The sequence below is a fragment of the Mytilus galloprovincialis genome, chromosome 11, assembly GCF_965363235.1.
Source record: "Mytilus galloprovincialis chromosome 11, xbMytGall1.hap1.1, whole genome shotgun sequence".
Classification (NCBI taxonomy): Eukaryota; Metazoa; Mollusca; class Bivalvia; order Mytilida; family Mytilidae; genus Mytilus; species Mytilus galloprovincialis.
The window spans coordinates 76,140,173-76,161,837 of record NC_134848.1 but is presented as its reverse complement, the minus strand read 5'-3'; the positions used below and the strand labels follow the sequence as shown (position 1 = coordinate 76,161,837).

Genomic DNA, 21,665 nt, shown 5'->3' with positions numbered 1-21,665 from the left:
TTTCAAATACTGTAAATTCAGAAATTCTTGCGTGCATTTATTACTGCAATATTGTCATTTTAGACTTAAATGCGATTTTAATTTTTACAATTTTGAGAAAAAATCCTGTTTAATTGATTATTCAAATATGCGAGTTTAAAATATTGCGTTTTCAACTCTGTTGCATTTTTCGCAATAATAAAAACCTTGCAATAAATTCTGAATTTACAGTATTTCAAGCTTTAGATTACCCAGAGTCTAATAACTATTATAGAATAGGGAGATATGGTATGATTGCTAATGAGACAAATATCAACTAGAGCTAATAATGTAGAAGTAAGCAACAATGTCATGGTACAGCTGACAACAATGTCATGGTACAGCTGACAACAATGTCATGGTACAGCTGACAACTATGAGCAAAACACATACTGCAAAGTAAACTGCATAAAACATTACAGAACCAAGAGCCTACTTGTGTACAAAACAAACTTAAAACAAATATGATATGCAGCAACAATCACTGAATTATATATGGATGGTACATACAGAATAAAATCAGGTTGAACATGTTTTCAGGCTAAAAAACTAAAACTAGTTTCAACAACAATTTACCATAACGGGTGTACATGGTATCTAAAGCCATGACCTAGATCTCACTGGGTGTATATGGTATCAAAAGCCATGACCTAGATCTCACCAGTCAGTCAAACATTGATGAACCTGAGAATGATTGATAGATTAAAATATCTGGTCAGAGAATGCATATGGGCATCTGTTGTTTACAACAAATTTTAACTGCTTAAAAAACTTTTTATAATTCAAAATAAGGAAAAGATCAGATGTACCCCTTCAGATTGACATATATAATGTCTTGAGAGCATTCCATACATCAAATATAGTTCAGCTATGGCTTAGGTCCATGTACACAGTTATTTCATAGTGCATTTGTTTTAGACAATAAATAAAAAGAAAAAAAATCACACCTGCGCTTTCTCAATATTATTCTTACAGTCTGTTGTTCTACTTTTGGGACAAGTTATATCAAAACTATAGAAAGCTTCATCCGCTCTAACTCAAAATATGGACAAATCAATGTTATGGGGGTCTTGAAATCTTTTGACAGCTTCCGGGTGCTAATTTTTTACCCATCTCAGCTTCACTTAAATTCATGACCCAAATGTTTTGAAGTGTAATTTCATCCCCCTCCTTGCTATTGAGGCATAAAACATGAAGAAATACATCTGGAAGGGGTACTAAAAAAATTGGCTAGTAACACACTGTAAACCAACTTATTTTCGCGACTTTCGCGGGTAGAAATATATCGCAAATATAAATTGTCGCGAATATGTAAAACTTGGATCTATTTTCATTTAACTACATCGAACAAAGATGAGAATCGCGAAAATAAATCGCCGCGAAATAGTCAGTCAGGGCTAAACACGAAATAAGGTATCCGCGAAAATAAGTTGGTTTACAGTATATTTGTGGACAATGAAAATCAATGGATACTAATTCTGTACTTGGATCATATTATCTAAGATGGTGTGGGTGGCTTCTTAATGACCTCCTGCTAAGATTTGAGGTATCGACTTGACCACTTGAATTTAACCTTGATCACTGATCAATGGAATAAGGGAGAGGTTGGGTGAACCCTGCCTGACAGACTTTTCTTTGTATCGTTATTGCTGTGCATGAAATGGTTTTGTGTCATGGATGGCTATCTAGTATCTGTTTTTTTCTTTCATGTAGACCTTGCAAGGATCCAATAAACCATATGTTCCAATAAGCAAAACAGAAAAAAACACAACATTTAAGGTCATTTATTCATTAGTGTATTTTCATCTCAACAACAACAATCATAAATAACATACATTTTCTAAACCTCTACATATATATATTGCCTGTATACCCTAAAAGTAACCAAATGATCATATCATGGTTTTATATTTGTCTTGTAAAGGGAGATAACTCTATATTATAATATCTTTATTAATCTTTTGATAATAGAATTTTTGCCAACAGTCCAACTTTTACTTAGTACTTTTTAATATTTATTTATTGATATAAAGAAGGATTTTCTGCACATCTACCAAATAGCTTAATATTGTATGCTCTTGTACATGCCAAAAACAACAATTCATAGAAAAAATATGTTATCTTTTCACAATATTTATGCAATTTAAAAAAAAAGATAATGTAATTGTGTGTCAATTTTAAATTTAGGTTTGTAGTGAAAGTGTAATTTCTAATTTTTTTAATTCCTGTCCACTCTTAATTAAAATACAACTGTATCACTTGGCAGCTTTAGTTTTGAAAATAAAAAATAAATTCCCGAATTAATTTAAAGAATGTAGTAGCAAATGTCAACTTTTCCTATATATGTTCATGTAACTGAGAATTAGTACAATTTTCACACAATAAAGATAAAATATTTAAACAATATAAGATGTGATATGAAAATGACAACATGATTTTTTTAAATATTCATGAGCTGAATGTTGAATATTCATGACAGTTTGAAATTAGGAAGGTCAGGTAACTTCATGTCTTTGAACTTCTGTGGAATATTCATATCCTTGACAGCACTAACAGCTCTAGCAGGAGCAGCAGATATACCAGCCTGAAATCATAAATATTCATGAAAAGTTGAACTGATGAACATTCAAAAAAAATAATTATAAAATTTTAACCAATGAATGATAGCCATGAGTGAAATAAGTGAATACTGAGCACAAAATGAAAAATATTCTGCAAGAAAAGCAGTAAAATTAATTATTGATTTAATGTTTTTATAAGATAGAAAGAAATCCTTAAAGGATCACAAAAGCTGCAATGTGTCCTATAGCATTATGCAGCAATAGAAAGAAGAAGTAAACTTTCAATAAGGTGAATGAAAAGTAAAGAATGAATATGTGAATAATGTATTAGGAAAATAATACATTTTTTTCTTTTATACAATATTAAAACAAATCATTTTTGAATATACAGATAAACTGAATTTCATGAAATTCAGGATCAAATTATTTTTTTACACATTCGCTAAAAAAAAATGAAGTGTGACAATACTTATTCACAGCAAACAAACACTTTACAGGCAGACTTTCCTTGGCTTTTTTTATAAATACAAAAAATATGACTAGTTATAATATGTAAGTATATAATAAAATACACAACTATCACAAGCAGGTATCAATCCAAGTCATGCGTAAAATCTTAATAAATCAAAGAACAACAGCTTCTAGCTAAACATTGATGATTATTCTAATTAATCAAATAGATATAGGAAGATGTGGTGTGAGTGCCAATGAGGCAACTCTCCATCCAAATAACAATTTATAAAAGTAAACCATTATAGGTCAATGTACTGCCTTCAACACGAAGCCTTGGCTCACAGCGAACAACAAGCTATAAAGGGCCCCAAAATAACTAGTGTAAAACCATTCAAACGGGTAAACCAACGGTCTAATCTATATAAACAAACGAGAAACACGTATAAATAACATAAACAAATGACAACTACTTTACATCAGATTCCTGACTTAGGACAGGTGCAAACACCATATTTGTGACTTCTAGTAACTCCAGGAATAGAAACACAACCATGTGGTTGCATAGTATCTGACAACTCTATATTGTTGTTGTATCAATATTTATCTAATAACTGAGGACAGAACTTTAAAAATCTACTTAGTTGGAAATACTTCCTAGAATCTTTTTATTTTTTGTGTTCATAAAATTGAGAATGGAAATGGGGAATGTGTCCAAGAGACAACAACTCGACCAAATAAAAAACAACAGCAGAGGGTCACCAACAGGTCTTCAATGTAGCGAGCAATTCCCGCACCCGGAGGCGTCCCTCAGCTGGCCCCCAAACAAATATACACCAGTCCAGCGAAAATGAATTTTCATACAAGTTTTAGTTTTATAAGCTGTCTTAAACGTAATTTCCCAAAACTGAACTTATGACCAAGAGTAGAGAGGAAAACAATGGTCCTGGTTGAAAGTGGATTCTGAGAACTGTTATATATATATAAGCTGAGATATGGGGGTCTCAATGATTTGTTTTATTGGGTTGATGAGATATGGGAGTCTCAATGACTTGTTTTATTGCTTTGATGAGATATGGGGGTCTCAATGATTTGTTTTATTGTGTTGATGAGATATGGGAGTCTGAATGATTTGTTTTATTGTGTTAAAGAGATATGGGAGTCTGAATGATTTGTTTTTTTGCGTTGATGAGATATTGGAGTCTGAATGATTTGTTTTATTGTGTTAAAGAGATATGGGGGTCTCAATGACTTGTTTTATTGCGTTGATGAGATATGGGAGTCTCAATGATTTGTTTTATTGCGTTGATGAGATATGGGAGTCTCAATGATTTGTTTTGTTGCGTTGATGATATATGGGAGTCTCAATGATGTGTTTTATTGTGTTGATGAGATATGGGAGTCTCAATGATGTGTTTTATTGCGTTGATGAGATATGGGAGTCTCAATGATGTGTTTTATTGGGTTGATGAGATATGGGGGTCTCAATGATTTGTTTTATTGTGTTGATGAGATATGGGGGTCTCAATGATTTGTTTTATTGCGTTGATGAGATATTGGAGTCTCAATGATTTGTTTTATTGTGTTGATGAGATATGGGAGTCTCAATGATTTGTTTTATTGTGTTGATGAGATATGGGAGTCTCAATGATTTGTTTTATTGCGTTGGTGAGATATGGGAGTCTCAATGATTTGTTTTAATGATTTGATGAGATATGGGGGTCTCAATGATTTGTTTTAATGATTTGATGAGATATGGGAGTCTCAATGATTTGTTTTATTGTGTTGATGAGATATGGGAGTCTCAATGATTTGTTTTATTGCGTTGATGAGATATGGGGGTCTCAATGATTTGTTTTATTGCGTTGATGAGATATGGGGGTCTCAATGATTTGTTTTATTGCGTTGATGAGATATGGGGGTCTCAATGATTTGTTTTATTGCATTGATGAGATATGGGAGTCTCAATGGTTTGTTTTATTGCGTTGATGAGATATGGGAGTCTCAATGATTTGTTTTATTGCGTTGATGAGATATGGGAGTCTCAATGATTTGTTTTATTGCGTTGATGAGATATGGGAGTCTCAATGATTTGTTTTATTGCGTTGATGAGATATGGGAGTCTCAATGATTTGTTTTATTGCGTTGATGAGATATGGGAGTCTCAATGATTTGTTTTATTGCGTTGATGAGATATGGAAGTCTCAATGATTTGTTTTTTTGCGTTGATGAGATATGGGAGTCTCAATGATTTGTTTGATTGCATTGATGAGTTGCTGTGTCATTAATATTGATATGAATTCTCTTTTAATTCATGTTTTAAATTATACCAGTATACACAGTAAAACTTAAGTACTACATTGTAGGAGGGCTGTCATCCTGATTTCCTTTAAAGATAAAGATCAGATCATCAAATATTAATCCCAAGTCCCAATAAGGGTAAATCCTAAATAATCCTATATAATTGTGAAAATAAAAGCCCAATTCAGAATTCTAGCCAAAATAAAGGTCTAATATTGAAATTTTAGTTATAACTTTTTTGGAAGCTTTTAACTATAGATACTCTTTTTTAAAAGTAATTGTCCTGCATCAGATGAAAAACATGTTTGGCTTATGAAAAACTTAGAACTATATAGTAAACATAGAGAAACAAGTATGATTCCCCTGTACATGGATGCCCCATCTGCACTATAATTTTTTATGATCAGTGGACTGTGAAAATGGGATAAAATCTCTAATTTGGCATAAAAATAAGAAAGATCATATCATAGGCAACATGTTTACTAAGTTTCAAGTTGATTGGACATCAACTTCATTAAAACTACCTTGACCAAAAATTTTAACCTGAAGCCTGACAGATGGAGAGTCAAACAGATGAACACACAGTCCAGAAAACACAATGCCCATAAATGGGGCATAAAAAAAGACACACTATGCCAATTTTAATTTCAAATGCAAATTAAATACTGTTAATTCAGAATTCTTTGTGATATCAGATGATTAGTGTTTACATATAAAACATTGATGGTATTAAAGTTCTGTATGAAGTTTTTCAATTGTTTTTTGGATTCAAAACTTTTATGATTTTGTACATTAACAGTACTGCACATTTCTAAGCAATCTATGTTTAATGCTCACAATAATTATATACAAGACAAGATATCCGCATGATATCAAAAAATTCTGCATAACAGAAATTTCACAAAGTTTTAGTACAGGCAGTAGCAACCACTGTTAGTTCATGTTGATAATACTAACTTCTTCTAAATTAAAAAGTTTGAACTTACACCCATTCTACCCTACAATATATAAGGTATATATATTTATTGAGAGATATTGATAAAAAGAAGAATCTCTCTGAGGACACAAATGCCACCATTTAAGCTTGCTATTTTTCAAGTTATAAAGGAGCTTAAGTCTAAAAGGGTATGCCAGTCATTGTCCAGGTTCAAGCTCAGTCTACAAGTTTTGGTTTGTAGTATTGTGTTGAAGTTTCATAAACTTGTGGCGGGGAAATCTTTAATTAAGAGTGGACAGGAATTAAAAAAAATTGAAATTAGTAATAACAAGGCATAACTATAACTAAGTAAATAACTTATTGCCCTATTTAAAAAAAAAGAATGTGTCTGTGGAAACAAATATCAAGCTTTGCAATTTTTTAAAATTCCAACAACATTATTTTGGTTAAAAAGTGGGGACTATACACGACCAAATATGGTTTATATCTATATAAATGTGGATCAAGAGACTCCAGCAACCCAACAACACAAACCAAACAATTGACATCAACTGGTCAAGACTAATAGATAGGTGTCTATACCAATATGTCCAGCTCTTAAATCCTAAAAAAATGTGAATATATCAAACAGAAACTGCCAAGACCTGCTATTAAAAATAAAATTAGTTAAACAACAAAAACAATAACATATAACAGACAGACAGACAGTCACTGACAAAGTTTCTGACTGTGGATAGACACATGAATATATAACAGTATAAAACTAACAATAAGGCATGCAAATGTACATGTATGTTATAGGAATTTCTCTACACCTATTTAAATATACATGCAAATCTCTGTTGCAGGAATTTCTCTATACCTGATTTACATGCAAATATGTATATAAATTAATACTAAAAAATAAGCAATATGTTCCATCTGAGTAAATTGTTTTGTTCCATTACATCTCCACTATCTGCGTGCATGCTGTGCAGTCATGGCAGTGATGGCCAAATATAAGTTTCTAGCATGCTTTATTCAAAAATAAATAAAAATTCAAAATTCAATGAAGATTTTTTAAATCATATTTTCATTAATTTTCAGAAATCTGTGATATCCCAAAAGCTTTAACATAAAACATTTTTTAATAATTCCAATTCCTAATTTTCCAAAAAAAATTCATCTTTTTCAGCAAATAATTACCATTTTTGAGACCAAACAATCCATCCCCCCTTTAATATATATTTCTGGTTTGATGTAAAAATTCTGTCCCTCATACAGATTGTTATACAAATGAACCCTCCTAGCTAGTTAAAAACAGTATGATATAAGGGGAACAAAATTAAGTAAAAAGTGCTAATGACATACAATATTAACTATAAATAATAAAAAGGCTGCATGCTATAGCAATATCCAGAATCATATACGTATGGGAAGACAAGATAACAGTCATTTATATTTAAAGTAGTAATTTTATATGATAGAAGTCAATTAAATATTGCAAGTAAAAGAGGAAAAGTCTAGAGAACTGATATTTTTTTTAAATGACAGAGGGATGAATCAATAACTTAAATCTCCATCTGCAAGTTTCATAATGTTTGTTTGAGGCAAACTAAAGTTATAGACCAGAAACAAAAATTCCTGGCAATTTTTCCATTTGTAAATGGGAATAGCTCTAGAACGGTAAAAGTGATGCTACCCAAAATTTCATAAGATTGGAACCATTTTTGGACAGACCGACAAGATTAAAACTTAATGCCCCCTTCACTACAGCGGGAGCATAAAATCTATAATTAAGCAAACTTGCTTTAGGTCAAGTGCAGGAAAACAGTTATAAAATTTATTTCAAACTTTAAAAAACCCCACTCATAAACTTAAAATTAAAGATTACATATATGCAATATGTATCTGTGAAACAGTTGGGATCAGAATAACTAACTACACTTAGGACTTCAGTTTCCACGAACACATATAAAATTACATGTATATAAATCTTGTAATTTGTCTTCCCATAGGCTTAGATCTGAAAAAAGCCAAAAATAAAAACCTACCAATGCAGCCTTTTGGAACGTAACCTAAAAATAGTGTAAACTTTATACAATGTGTGCACCTACAAATTATTCAAACAGTAGTCATCATAATATTTATGAGTATAATAATACAGTGACAAATTTCCCCAAAAAGGATTAGAGAAACAAAATTTGTATAAGGCATGATCACTTGAGTATAACTTCCCATTTTAAAAAGAGCCTCTTGTTTTTCTATTCACACTACCAAAAAGGAATGACCAGAAAAATTCTTCACAAAGAAATATTTGCTAATAAGGAGATTATTTGGTCCAGATAAGCCCCTTTATCATATAATAATCCTAATTTCCTAGACACAGCATAGAACATTTCATTCAATTCATGCTAAAATATAAAACTTGAAATAGTATTAATACTAAGGTCATTTAAATATTGTATGCATCATGTTAGTTTTGTGTCTAAAAATATTCAATTCCAATCAGAAAGCAATACACACTGTGGGAAGAAGCGAAACAACCAAAACAAGACCTTACCTTACCACCTAAAGACTTGAACCCTACTTCCATTTCTGAAAGTTCAAATTTGAATTCCACCAAAAGATTTGTTAAATTGTGCTTAAAAACCTTAAGGAGACTCGAGGGTACAAAAATTTCAGAAAAATTTTAAACACTTTTTTTCCATTATCAATTTAATTTAATACACTATCAATTGTTACTTTATGTTATGGTACAAAATTCGATAAAAAAAAACCCAACGTTTTGACCCCAGACAACTTTTAAATTGTTCCAATATACCTAACCTAAATTCTACATACCTTACCCTACTTATTTAAATGAGGAAAACTTACACAGAAATATTTTTTGTTTGGCTTGAGTTGACTAGAACTACCTCAGTAATAGACTATTCCCAAACATAGTAAATTAGAACTGCCTTTAAAAGTCTAAAACTGTTTTACCAGACCTGATTGCTTTCAGAGAAATTTAACATTTTCAATTTTCAGTTTGGACTCTTCAGCTGTGTTTCTTTATTAAATGGTATCTAAATAGAAGTGCAATTTCAACTTTATTTTCACTTAAGCAAAACCAGGCCTGGTATAACACATGTACAGTATTTAAACAAAGGTGGTAATGTATAAATAAGAAGATAAGACTTGATCGTACCTCTGATTTTTCCAACTTATTTTGTTCCTCTATTCTGGTCATAATTTCTGTCATATTTGTTTCAAGAACCATTCCTCCCATTACAAGCTCTCCAAGAATGTAATGAACCTAAAACCAGGAAAAAAGAAACTTTTTTCATTTAGATGAGGTCACCTGCTTAAGTCAGGAATCTGATGTTCAGTAGTTGTTGTATATGATGTGGTTCAAAAGTGTTTCTTGTTTCTTTTTTTTATGTAAATTAGACCGTTGGTTTACCCAGTTGAATTGTTTTACACTTGTCATATTTTGGGCCCTTTTTTATAGCTTGCTGTTCAGGGTGAGCCAAGGCTTCGTGTTGAAGACCTTAATTTGGTTTACTTTTCTACTAATCGTGACTTGAATGGGGAGTTGTCTCATTGGCACTCATATCACATCTTCTTATATCTATCAGCTTAAATAGGCAATTTGATATTTGATGTATGAACTTAAAAACATTAATATGAACAAAAATTGATGTGGGATATACCTGATTGAAAACAGCAACCCAACACAATTAACTGTAAGATATGTCATAAAGCAAAATAGTATCTTAAAAAAAAGTCAGGTGAATATATATTTAGACAAGCTTTTCATTTTTTGAACATATGTTGTATATTTTCACTCTTATTCAGTTTTTTTAAGTGATATGGAATACAGTCAATAATAGTCATGATAGTTCAGAAAATGGAAAGTTTTGACATCTTACAGACGAATCCTATTGTAATGCAGTGTGCTTTCGTGTCATATGAAAGGCTTCATTTGGACCTTGAAATGAAGAATAGCAATACATGAACTGCTCTTTTGATTTTAGATTGGCAAGTGTGTGTATAGCCATTCTTAGCAATTAAAGTTTTTTTTTTTAAATTATCTGTATAACATTTTACAAAGTAGAGTACATGACAAGAAGACCTTCAATTAGGACAACGACATCCAGTTTATCTAGCAAAGATCACACAATGGTCTTTAGATATGCTCCTGATAAACTGTTTTTTTGTTATACCTACAACATGCTTACCTTATCAACATGAAATATAAGGTCCAGCTCACATACATTTTCAAAGCATTTATCTAATGTTTCTACAAACACCTGTATAAAGAGATCAATATAAACAGATTTCATATTGTTTGCTATGCAAATATAATTATACAAATCAAACTGTAGTGAAACAAGAACGTTTCCCCAGTACACGGATGCCCCACTCACACTATCATTTTCTATGTCGAGTGGACCATGAAAATGGGGTCAGAACTCTTAATTTTACATTAAAATTAGAAAGATCATATCATAGGGAACATGCGTACTAAGTTTCAAGTTGATTGGACTTCAACTTCATCAAGAACTACCTTGACCAAAAACTTTAACCAAAACTGTAACTTGAAGCAGGACAAAAGGGACAGACAAATGGACGGATGAACGGACCTCCAGACCAGAAAATATAATGCCCCTCTACTATCGTAGGCGAGGCAAAAATATCATTTTTTTTTACTTTGAATAAAATATGCATCTGTTGCATTGGTTTTTTTTAATGTTATTTGCTTTAATGTTTATAGTTTGATCTTCAGTTGAAGGGTTCATATAATTTCAGCTGTTAAGCAATATTTACAAAGAATAATTTTCTAACGTACATTGTACCTATGAAAACTTAATAAATGACATGCTACCATTGTTGTTTTTATCATTTCCTATATAATACTTTCTTCAACAAATATATCCTAATGTGTAACATATTAACTTTGTTTCAAATGCACATATTTTCTTCTTAAAAGATGGTCTTGTCAATGACCTGTTACATGACAACCTATTAGAAGTCAGATGAAGGTCATAATTCAAGCAGATGTATTAATGTATCTCTAGTTATCTCCCCCTAGCAGTAGTTGACATGTCACCGCAAAACTGCAAATTCCTGCAATTTTCTTTTTTAAAGATCACCAAAGTTTTGCACAATTAATACAAATTTTACTCTGAAATATAGTCACAAAGTTGTATTTCTTTCCAAAAATAGCAGGTATATATAAAGGTATATGGAAAACAGCAATAATCATGGTAGTACTATAAATATATTAGAAAACCTACTCATCATGTTCATATTTTCTCTCTTAAATCATTGGTATTATTTTTATGTCTTGTTTGTGTACATGCATGACATGCGTACCTATTAAACCAATATTATGAAAAATAAAGGTGTGGGTCAATAGCTACATGTAGTTTCTATAATTGCCAAGTATCAGCAGAAAAGTTCTGTATGTTGTATTTACCTGTCCCAAGTCAGGTGCCAAAGATCCAGTAAAAGTTCTGTATGTTGTATTTACCTGTCCCAAGTCAGGTGCCTGTGATCCAGTAAAACATATTTGTTTTCTGTTTATATTTTTTCGTACATAAATTAAGCTGTTAGTTTTCTCCTTTGATTAGTCATACATGTATCTGGACCTTTTATAGCTAACAATGCTGTATGGGCTTTGCTCATTGTTAAAGGCCATACAGTGACCGTTAGTGGTCCATTTGTATGCCACCTGGTCTCTTTTGGAGACTTGTCTCATTAGCAATCACCATGATCATACCACATCTTCAAATTTTTATTGAAATACAATCAATTGTTATTCAATGCTTAAAGTTAACTATTTAGAAAATCAACCAACCTGTATCAAATCTAAGATACCAAGCTCACTTTCTGATGAGTCAACACAGAAAACGAAATATAATGTAGCATAATGTCTGTATATCAATTTATAGTCTGACCCTCCAATTAACCTGGAATGAAAATAAAATATAGCATAATGTCTGTACATCAATTTATAGTCTGACCCTCCAATTAACCTGGAATGAAAATAAAATATAGCATAATGTCTGTATATTAATTTATAGTCTGACCCTCCAATTAACCTGGAATGAAAATAAAATATAGCATAATGTCTGTATATTAATTTATAGTCTGACCCTCCAATTAACCTGGAATGAAAATAAAATATAGCATAATGTCTGTACATCAATTTATAGTCTGACCCTCCAATTAACCTGCAATTAAAATATAACGTAGCATAATGTCTGTACATCAATTTATAGTCTGACCCTCCAATTAACCTGCAATTAAAATATAACGTAGCATAATGTCTGTATATTAATTTATAGTCTGACCCTCCAATTAACCTGCAATTAAAATATAACTTAGCATAATGTCTGTACATCAATTTATAGTCTGACCCTCCAATTAACCTGCAATTAAAATATAATGTAGCATAATGTCTGTACATCAATTTATAGTCTGACCCTCCAATTAACCTGCAATTAAAATATAACGTAGCATAATGTCTGTACATCAATTTATAGTCTGACCCTCCAATTAACCTGCAATTAAAATATAACGTAGCATAATGTCTGTACATCAATTTATAGTCTGACCCTCCAATTAACCTGCAATTAAAATATAACGTAGCATAATGTCTGTACATCAATTTATAGTCTGACCCTCCAATTAACCTGCAATTAAAATATAACGTAGCATAATGTCTGTATATTAATTTATAGTCTGACCCTCCAATTAACCTGCAATTAAAATATAACGTAGCATAATGTCTGTATATTAATTTATAGGCTGACCCTCCAATTAACCTGCAATTAAAATATAACGTAGCATAATGTCTGTACATCAATTTATAGTCTGACCCTCCAATTAACCTGCAATTAAAATATAACGTAGCATAATGTCTGTATATTAATTTATAGTCTGACCCTCCAATTAACCTGCAATTAAAATATAACGTAGCATAATGTCTGTATATTAATTTATAGTCTGACCCTCCAATTAACCTGCAATTAAAATATAACGTAGCATAATGTCTGTATATTAATTTATAGTCTGACCCTCCAATTAACCTGCAATTAAAATATAACGTAGCATAATGTCTGTACATCAATTTATAGTCTGACCCTCCAATTAACCTGCAATTAAAATATAACGTAGCATAATGTCTGTATATTAATTTATAGTCTGACCCTCCAATTAACCTGCAATTAAAATATAACGTAGCATAATGTCTGTATATTAATTTATAGTCTGACCCTCCAATTAACCTGCAATTAAAATATAATGTAGCATAATGTCTGTACATCAATTTATAGTCTGACCCTCCAATTAACCTGCAATTAAAATATAACGTAGCATAATGTCTGTACATCAATTTATAGTCTGACCCTCCAATTAACCTGCAATTAAAATATAACGTAGCATAATGTCTGTATATTAATTTATAGTCTGACCCTCCAATTAACCTGCAATTAAAATATAACGTAGCATAATGTCTGTATATTAATTTATAGTCTGACCCTCCAATTAACCTGCAATTAAAATATAACGTAGCATAATGTCTGTATATTAATTTATAGTCTGACCCTCCAATTAACCTGCAATTAAAATATAACGTAGCATAATGTCTGTATATTAATTTATAGTCTGACCCTCCAATTAACCTGCAATTAAAATATAACGTAGCATAATGTCTGTATATTAATTTATAGTCTGACCCTCCAATTAACCTGCAATTAAAATATAATGTAGCATAATGTCTGTACATCAATTTATAGTCTGACCCTCCAATTAACCTGCAATTAAAATATAACGTAGCATAATGTCTGTACATCAATTTATAGTCTGACCCTCCAATTAACCTGCAATTAAAATATAACGTAGCATAATGTCTGTACATCAATTTATAGTCTGACCCTCCAATTAACCTGCAATTAAAATATAACGTAGCATAATGTCTGTATATTAATTTATAGTCTGACCCTCCAATTAACCTGCAATTAAAATATAACGTAGCATAATGTCTGTATATTAATTTATAGTCTGACCCTCCAATTAACCTGCAATTAAAATATAACGTAGCATAATGTCTGTATATTAATTTATAGTCTGACCCTCCAATTAACCTGCAATTAAAATATAACGTAGCATAATGTCTGTATATTAATTTATAGTCTGACCCTCCAATTAACCTGCAATTAAAATATAACGTAGCATAATGTCTGTACATCAATTTATAGTCTGACCCTCCAATTAACCTGCAATTAAAATATAACGTAGCATAATGTCTGTACATCAATTTATAGTCTGACCCTCCAATTAACCTGCAATTAAAATATAACGTAGCATAATGTCTGTATATTAATTTATAGTCTGACCCTCCAATTAACCTGCAATTAAAATATAACGTAGCATAATGTCTGTACATCAATTTATAGGCTGACCCTCCAATTAACCTGCAATTAAAATATAACGTAGCATAATGTCTGTATATTAATTTATAGTCTGACCCTCCAATTAACCTGCAATTAAAATATAACGTAGCATAATGTCTGTATATTAATTTATAGTCTGACCCTCCAATTAACCTGCAATTAAAATATAACGTAGCATAATGTCTGTACATCAATTTATAGTCTGACCCTCCAATTAACCTGCAATTAAAATATAACGTAGCATAATGTCTGTATATTAATTTATAGTCTGACCCTCCAATTAACCTGCAATTAAAATATAACGTAGCATAATGTCTGTATATTAATTTATAGTCTGACCCTCCAATTAACCTGCAATTAAAATATAACGTAGCATAATGTCTGTATATTAATTTATAGTCTGACCCTCCAATTAACCTGCAATTAAAATATAACGTAGCATAATGTCTGTACATCAATTTATAGTCTGACCCTCCAATTAACCTGCAATTAAAATATAACGTAGCATAATGTCTGTACATCAATTTATAGTCTGACCCTCCAATTAACCTGCAATTAAAATATAACGTAGCATAATGTCTGTACATCAATTTATAGTCTGACCCTCCAATTAACCTGCAATTAAAATATAACGTAGCATAATGTCTGTACATCAATTTATAGTCTGACCCTCCAATCAACCTGCAATTAAAATATAAGGTAGCATAATGTCTGTTTATTAATTTATAGTCTGACCCTCCAATTAACCTGCAATTAAAATATAACGTAGCATAATGTCTGTATATTAATTTATAGTCTGACCCTCCAATTAACATGATTAACCTGGAATGAAAATAAAATATAGCATGCAAAATGTCTGAATACTTTATAATGCACAAATTAAACCAACAAAAAATATTGCATTCATTTAAAATTGTGATTTTTTTTTCAATGAACAAAACGTAGAGTTTAATTATTACAGTTTTAAGAAAAGCTACACACAGATAATGTATTTGATATTATAATGTGAGTTCTTATAATGGAAATACTCAAGTAGTAACATTAATAGAAAACTTCTGAATTGACAGTATTAACTTGTACATGTAGACTGGTCTATCAATCATGTTCAATGTCAGTAGCCTGTAATGCAGTGGTTGTTCTTTGTTGCTGTATATTATGTTTGTTTTTCGTTTATTGTTTTGTGAATAAATCAAGCTCTTACTGTTTGAATTGTTTTATGTTTATCATTTCTTGACCTTTTATTGTTTATAATATGGGTTTTGCTTAAATATAATGTTGAAAACAGTACTACTACAATGGCATATATCTGTATATAGAGTTAACTTCTATGTAATTTGGTCTAATATGGAGAGCTGTCTCAGGCCAAATAAAAAAATATATGTGTGGTTCCAGTTACCCTACCTACCCTACTTTTTAGTCTTAATAATAGCCAACCCTAAAGTGTTTTTGGCATTTTTCATTAAGCACTGTTAAAGTCAGAATGTTGCTCCCAAAGACTCAATGTCAAAAAAAAAAAAAAAACCCTACCCAACCGACCCCAACTTTTTAAAAAATGTACCGTAACTAGAACTGGCCTCATTAGGAATCCATTCCACATCTTATTTTGATATTTATTACTCACGTTGCACCTTCTAGAAAGTTACACACGTTATGATCTCTTTTAGATACATTTGTACCAGATGAAACGTTTGGTTGAGAGCTGTCTCACTGGGAATCATACCACATCTTATTTTCATATTAAATACTTACGTTCCACCTTCTAGAAAGTTACACACATTATCGTCTCTTTTAGATACCAGATGGAATGTTTCACGAATTATCTGTTGTTGTAAATCTTCTGGCTGTTGGACAATGTTGGAAAAAAAATAAGTACAAAAATTAGAACTACAATTTTGTTAATTACTTTGTTGGTTAGTTAGACACTTGCAATGACATGAATGACCAGCAATTCTTTAAAAAAAAACTTTATATGAGTTTTTGTTAATAATATAATATTCCTTATCAAAACAAACTTTAGAGTACTTTTACTTCAGTAGACACCATAAAAAGTACAGGATACTATAGTAAATACTAGCATACTGAGGATTCATTTTTATTTGTTGGATACCAATTTGTGTTGATTTCTGCTCTGGATGATTTTCAAGCTTACCGATAAACAAAAAAATACACAAACATGAAATATTATTTCCTTTCTAGCGATACAATTGATTTTTCCTGATCATTGCTGATAGGACCAACGTTAGCTTTGGTTTCACCCTAAGGTAATACACAATGATAGAACATCAAATGAGATTAACGAGGCGTGTGTCCCTTGTTTTATTGCTACAATAACACCCAATTAACACCTTCAACTTTGTACACGTGTCAGACTATACAATTACAAGCGCCAGAATATATACATGTATTCATTGTAAATAGTGAACACCTGTTGAAAACTCAAGATTGTCATTAATTTCCTTTAATCTCCAATCAATGTGCATAAACATGATAAATATCGTTAAATGCTCAAGGCAATACACTAAATAAAATAATGAAAACTATTCACATTTTAATTATGTTGTCCTCTTGTTTGATTTCACAATTTGTGTATGTATTTTCTGGACAATGATGCACAAATAATGCATTTTGCAAGTTTATTATATATTGTACAAAGAGGAGTTGCGCAGCTGTGTTATGATCTCCCTTTGCATAAAAGTTTAATAAAACTTAGGCTTAAATTAAAATATTGTTTGTTTGCAGTTTACAGACCGACCCTTGAAAATCCTCACGACTGTGAAAATTTTATTGCTTTAAATTTGAAGAATTTTTTTTTAATACTTCTATTGACGCAATCCGGAACTTTGGGTCCTTTCCGGAAATGATTTAAAGTCTGGGTCAATTATGCATTTCAAGTTCGGTTTTTCTTAGCTTCCCGTCAAGCGTTCATGTGGCCATTTAATGATAAAGCACATGGAAATTGTTTACAGGTATCCATGAAGTCACGGGGGAGTACTTTACGCTGTCGTCTCGTGTCAATTTTAAGACAAATAACAAACAAAAAAGTTTATTAGTAAACTGTTTATACAGATTCAGGCACATGTAATGATGTGTGATGATATTATTGACGATGATGCAGTGGATATTCCTAACTGACACGATAACCATTCTGTCTCAAACAAATCGGGTACAGAATCTGTGGAGCCTGACTTTATGGAACCAATTTCAGTGGTTAAATAATTCGACAGCAGCTTGAAGTATGGCATATTTTCTACAAATCGTTGTGAAGACGACAAAGATGAAACCACTCCTCCGTGACTTAAATCTTCATGGATATCTGTAAACACGCCTGTACGGAGGAAGGGCTCATTTGAAATGTTAATGGATATAGATCATGCCAAATCAATAAGAAGCAACCCTAACTACACAAAGATGTAGAGAAAATGAATGGTTAGCTCGAAAAATAAATATACTCTCTCTATATTAAATCTATCTTCGATTGCAATGAGTATGCTCCTTTAGGATAAGGGGGCTGCCCCACTCATTGCAATAATTCTCTTTCTTACAATATTAAATATACCCAAACTGTGTGGCCTGTGTGAATTCAATTAAAACATGTCCTTAGGAGCTATGCTGCCAATTTTTTTTATGCATTAAAAACATTTCAGTACAGACCATTTACTTTTAATGGGGTGCTATGAATTTCACCCCAAACTTTAGATTTCTTTGGTTTTCATTAAAGCCTGGCAAAAATATAACCTTATCACATATAATTAAATATTGTTAGACATATGAAAACAGTCGAATGTCTTAATACTTTTTTTCAAGTTGCCTTTTTTTCAATTGAGGAAGATTCAATGGTTATTTTTTTTTTTTATTAAAAATACACTCTTTAATACATTGTCTTATAAATCTTTAATATCTATATTTTTTTGATGAAAATACTCTACTCATGAAAACATTCTAGTCAAAAAGCATACATGTCTGAATATATTTCTTTAAAACAGTTCTAGTCATAATGACATTCCTTGTTTATAAGTGTTCCAGTGCCAGTGTTTAATAATTATACCATATTTTATGTCATAAATTGGATAATGACACTATGTTAAAGTTTCAGGTTTGGTTAAAAAGTTTTTTATCTGAAAATGCCTGTTCATTTGATGTTGGTTTTCAGCATGTCCAGTGTTTGTTGTTTTAAAATGTTTTTTTTTTCTTCACAAGAAACTTGGTTTAGTGTAACTGCTTGTTTAAACTGTATTTTGGCTGATAAAATAAAATATTTTTCCTACCTACCGATCCTTCAGTCTGAAGGTACAGTCGGAAAACTGCAAACAAACATATTTTTAAGGTTGGCCTTATTCAGATATTTGTATGGTATAAATTCTTGACATTCATGTAAAAAACATGGAAATATTCAAAAGTTGATGGCTTAATTTTGGAGCATTAATGGTTTAATGATATAATAATAATTCTCACTGGCACTGCTTGTTTTTAATACTTGTCTTTGTTGGATAAATAATATAAATAACGTTTTGTTTTGATAATTAGTCAGCTTGAAATGATAATTCCATATTTACATCTATTAATTTAATGCAAATTTTATAGAATAAATAATCAAAACAACAACTTATGCTTTATTGTCAACATATACAGTAAAAAAACAGTCAACATTAAAGTAATATTTTGTACTGGGTCTCAAATAGACCACTTGGATTTATCATTAATCCGCCTTACATTTATCACTACATGGATTTATCATTAATCCGACCAATGAATTTTTGCTTTACTTTACCAAATTCATGTTTCGGTTTCACTGTTCACATGTAAATTATGTGGAATACTATAATAAAGTATCTGAACATCTGTATTTGGTCTCATTTGCCAGAGCTCAGTCAAAGCAGAACGAACCATTTATCGACAAGAGGAAACGGTGACGTATAGCCACCCGACCCTACTGTTACACCATAATACGACAGGGTAAACGTAATACCCGCTGTTATACATAATAAAATATCATGTAAATAAATGTAGCGACTGAATTAGATCTAAGTTTCATTTTTTTTTTATCAATATTAACTTTCCTGTCGTTAAATTGTTTTCTTTTGCATATTCTTTTAATATTCATTTGGAATAAGTAATTTTAATATAAAAAAAAATGTTTTCTTGCCGCTAAATAGTTTCTTGTCGCTTCTTGTCGCTAATATTATTCTTCTTGTCGCTAATTATTGAGACCGGGACAAACGAAGTTGTGTGCATGACTCGATATGTATGTTTTGTTTTACTTGTTGTTATGTCGGTTTTAAAAGCTCTTCAGAGCTTATGTTTGTAATTGTTTGCTTATACCGACTCTAAATAAAGCTTAATGTCTTATTATGTCTTATGAACTCTATGGGTGAACGAACTCAGAGCGAACAGACATGATACCATGTACCCTACTAGCACTATGCCTATGGCAAGCTGATGAAGTCAGGATGGAATGATACATGATGTCATTTCCTAGTATTTTCGAGTATCAAGTTATATTAGACAGTTAGACAAAAGGGCAAAATGTAAATGTAAGTGACGATGACGGAAGATAAGTTGTTGGAATTTCGCCTATGACGCCGGTTCAATTTCGCTTTGACTTACATAAAACTGGTAGAATTTGGACATTCTTGGTTTCCCATGATTATTAAATACTAGAATGGCTTTAATCATTGTATAAATAACAGGGATTCTTCAGTAAAAATCACATTTGTGAGGAGAGTGAGGAGGAGGAGTTGTCGACGAAGCGGAAGTCACTTAGATATTCTAACACCCTGTCCTTGGTTCCGTTCTGTTGTGAATTTCCGGCACGCATATCATATGGGGTTTTGATTATGTGATTACTTGGAGATTTTCAAGTGATTATTTGATTACTATATTAAATATGATTATTTGATTAATTAATAATCAATACTGTATATTCGATTATAACGGAGATGCGCAGCTGTGTTATGATCTCCCTTTGCTAAACACGGAATGACCGCAAAATGAACTATTTCACTGTCAGACTGAAAGGAATAACAAAGTGTATATTTAGATAAATTATATGGTAATGATTTGGTAGACGTTTCGTCCAACTTACTGGATATTTAAGAGAAGATTTTGCCATTCTCATGGAGGAATTATACCTTCTTAAATGGACCTGTGAAAAGTATAGACTTATTAAAGAAACATTTGGTACTGGTAAATAATACACAGTAAATAAAAAAACAAATTTTTATCAAGGTGATCGATATCATGCAAAATTAATAACTAGACTTAGGTTGGGCACTACTTTATTACCTAGGCAACTAGGCCAGCACATACGCAATGTCTCTCCAATATGCAATACATGCGGCATTAAAGAGGATATAGAACACGTAATAGTAAACTGTATTAATCAAACTTGGATAATGTTCAAATTCAAAATATTTATACCAAAATATTACTTGATCCTCCTAAAGATAAACAACAATATGTCTGGTCGTGTTTGGTACAATATTTAACAGAAATTGATTATCAGAAATTTATATAAGTATGTATACAAATAAAACAATAATAGAAATAAAATAATTAAAATACACTGCAAGAGTTATCCGGGTCAGTGACTCAGAATTGGAGTCAGGCCGTAACCGGCAGTTATAATTCAATTTCTGCTACAAAAACAGTACGTACCAAAGAAAAGATCGTTAAGAAGACCAACTACACTGCAAGAGTTATCCGGGGTCAGAGACTCAGAAATGGAGTCAGGCCATAACCGGCAGTACAGAAGGCTCTTCAAGACGACTTAACAATACATCATTAAATAGAAAAAACACACTACAAGAGTTATCCGGGTCAGTGACTCAGAATTGGAGTCAGGCCGTAACCGGCAGTAAAAATAAAATTTTTACTACAAAAACAGTACGTACTAAAGAAAAGATCGTTAAGAAGACCAACTACACTGCAAGAGTTATCCGGGGTCAGTGACTCAGAAATGGTGTCATGCCATAACCG

The 21,665-nt window shown here is 31.4% G+C and overlaps 1 protein-coding gene across 4 annotated transcripts; it reads right to left on the bottom strand.

Moving 5' to 3' along the window:
• Positions 1 to 1,787: 1,787 nt before the first annotated feature.
• LOC143052804 (AP-3 complex subunit sigma-2-like) lies at positions 1,788 to 20,453 on the bottom strand. Of its 4 annotated transcripts, none has more exons than XM_076225903.1 (7): positions 20,295 to 20,453; positions 16,440 to 16,531; positions 12,092 to 12,203; positions 10,470 to 10,541; positions 9,437 to 9,544; positions 8,301 to 8,324; positions 1,788 to 2,602 (listed from the first exon to the last, which is right to left on the bottom strand). In XM_076225903.1, the coding sequence occupies exons 1-7, from the start codon at positions 20,361 to 20,363 to the stop codon at positions 2,489 to 2,491; spliced, it is 591 nt and encodes a 196-aa protein (XP_076082018.1). In that variant the 5' UTR covers positions 20,364 to 20,453; the 3' UTR covers positions 1,788 to 2,488. The 4 variants fall into 4 exon arrangements, with proteins under 4 accessions (XP_076082018.1, XP_076082021.1, XP_076082019.1 ...); XM_076225906.1 differs by lacking the exon at positions 8,301 to 8,324 and adding an exon at positions 6,288 to 6,328; XM_076225904.1 differs by lacking the exon at positions 8,301 to 8,324 and adding an exon at positions 6,317 to 6,328.
• Between the last annotated feature and the right edge of the window lie 1,212 nt (positions 20,454 to 21,665).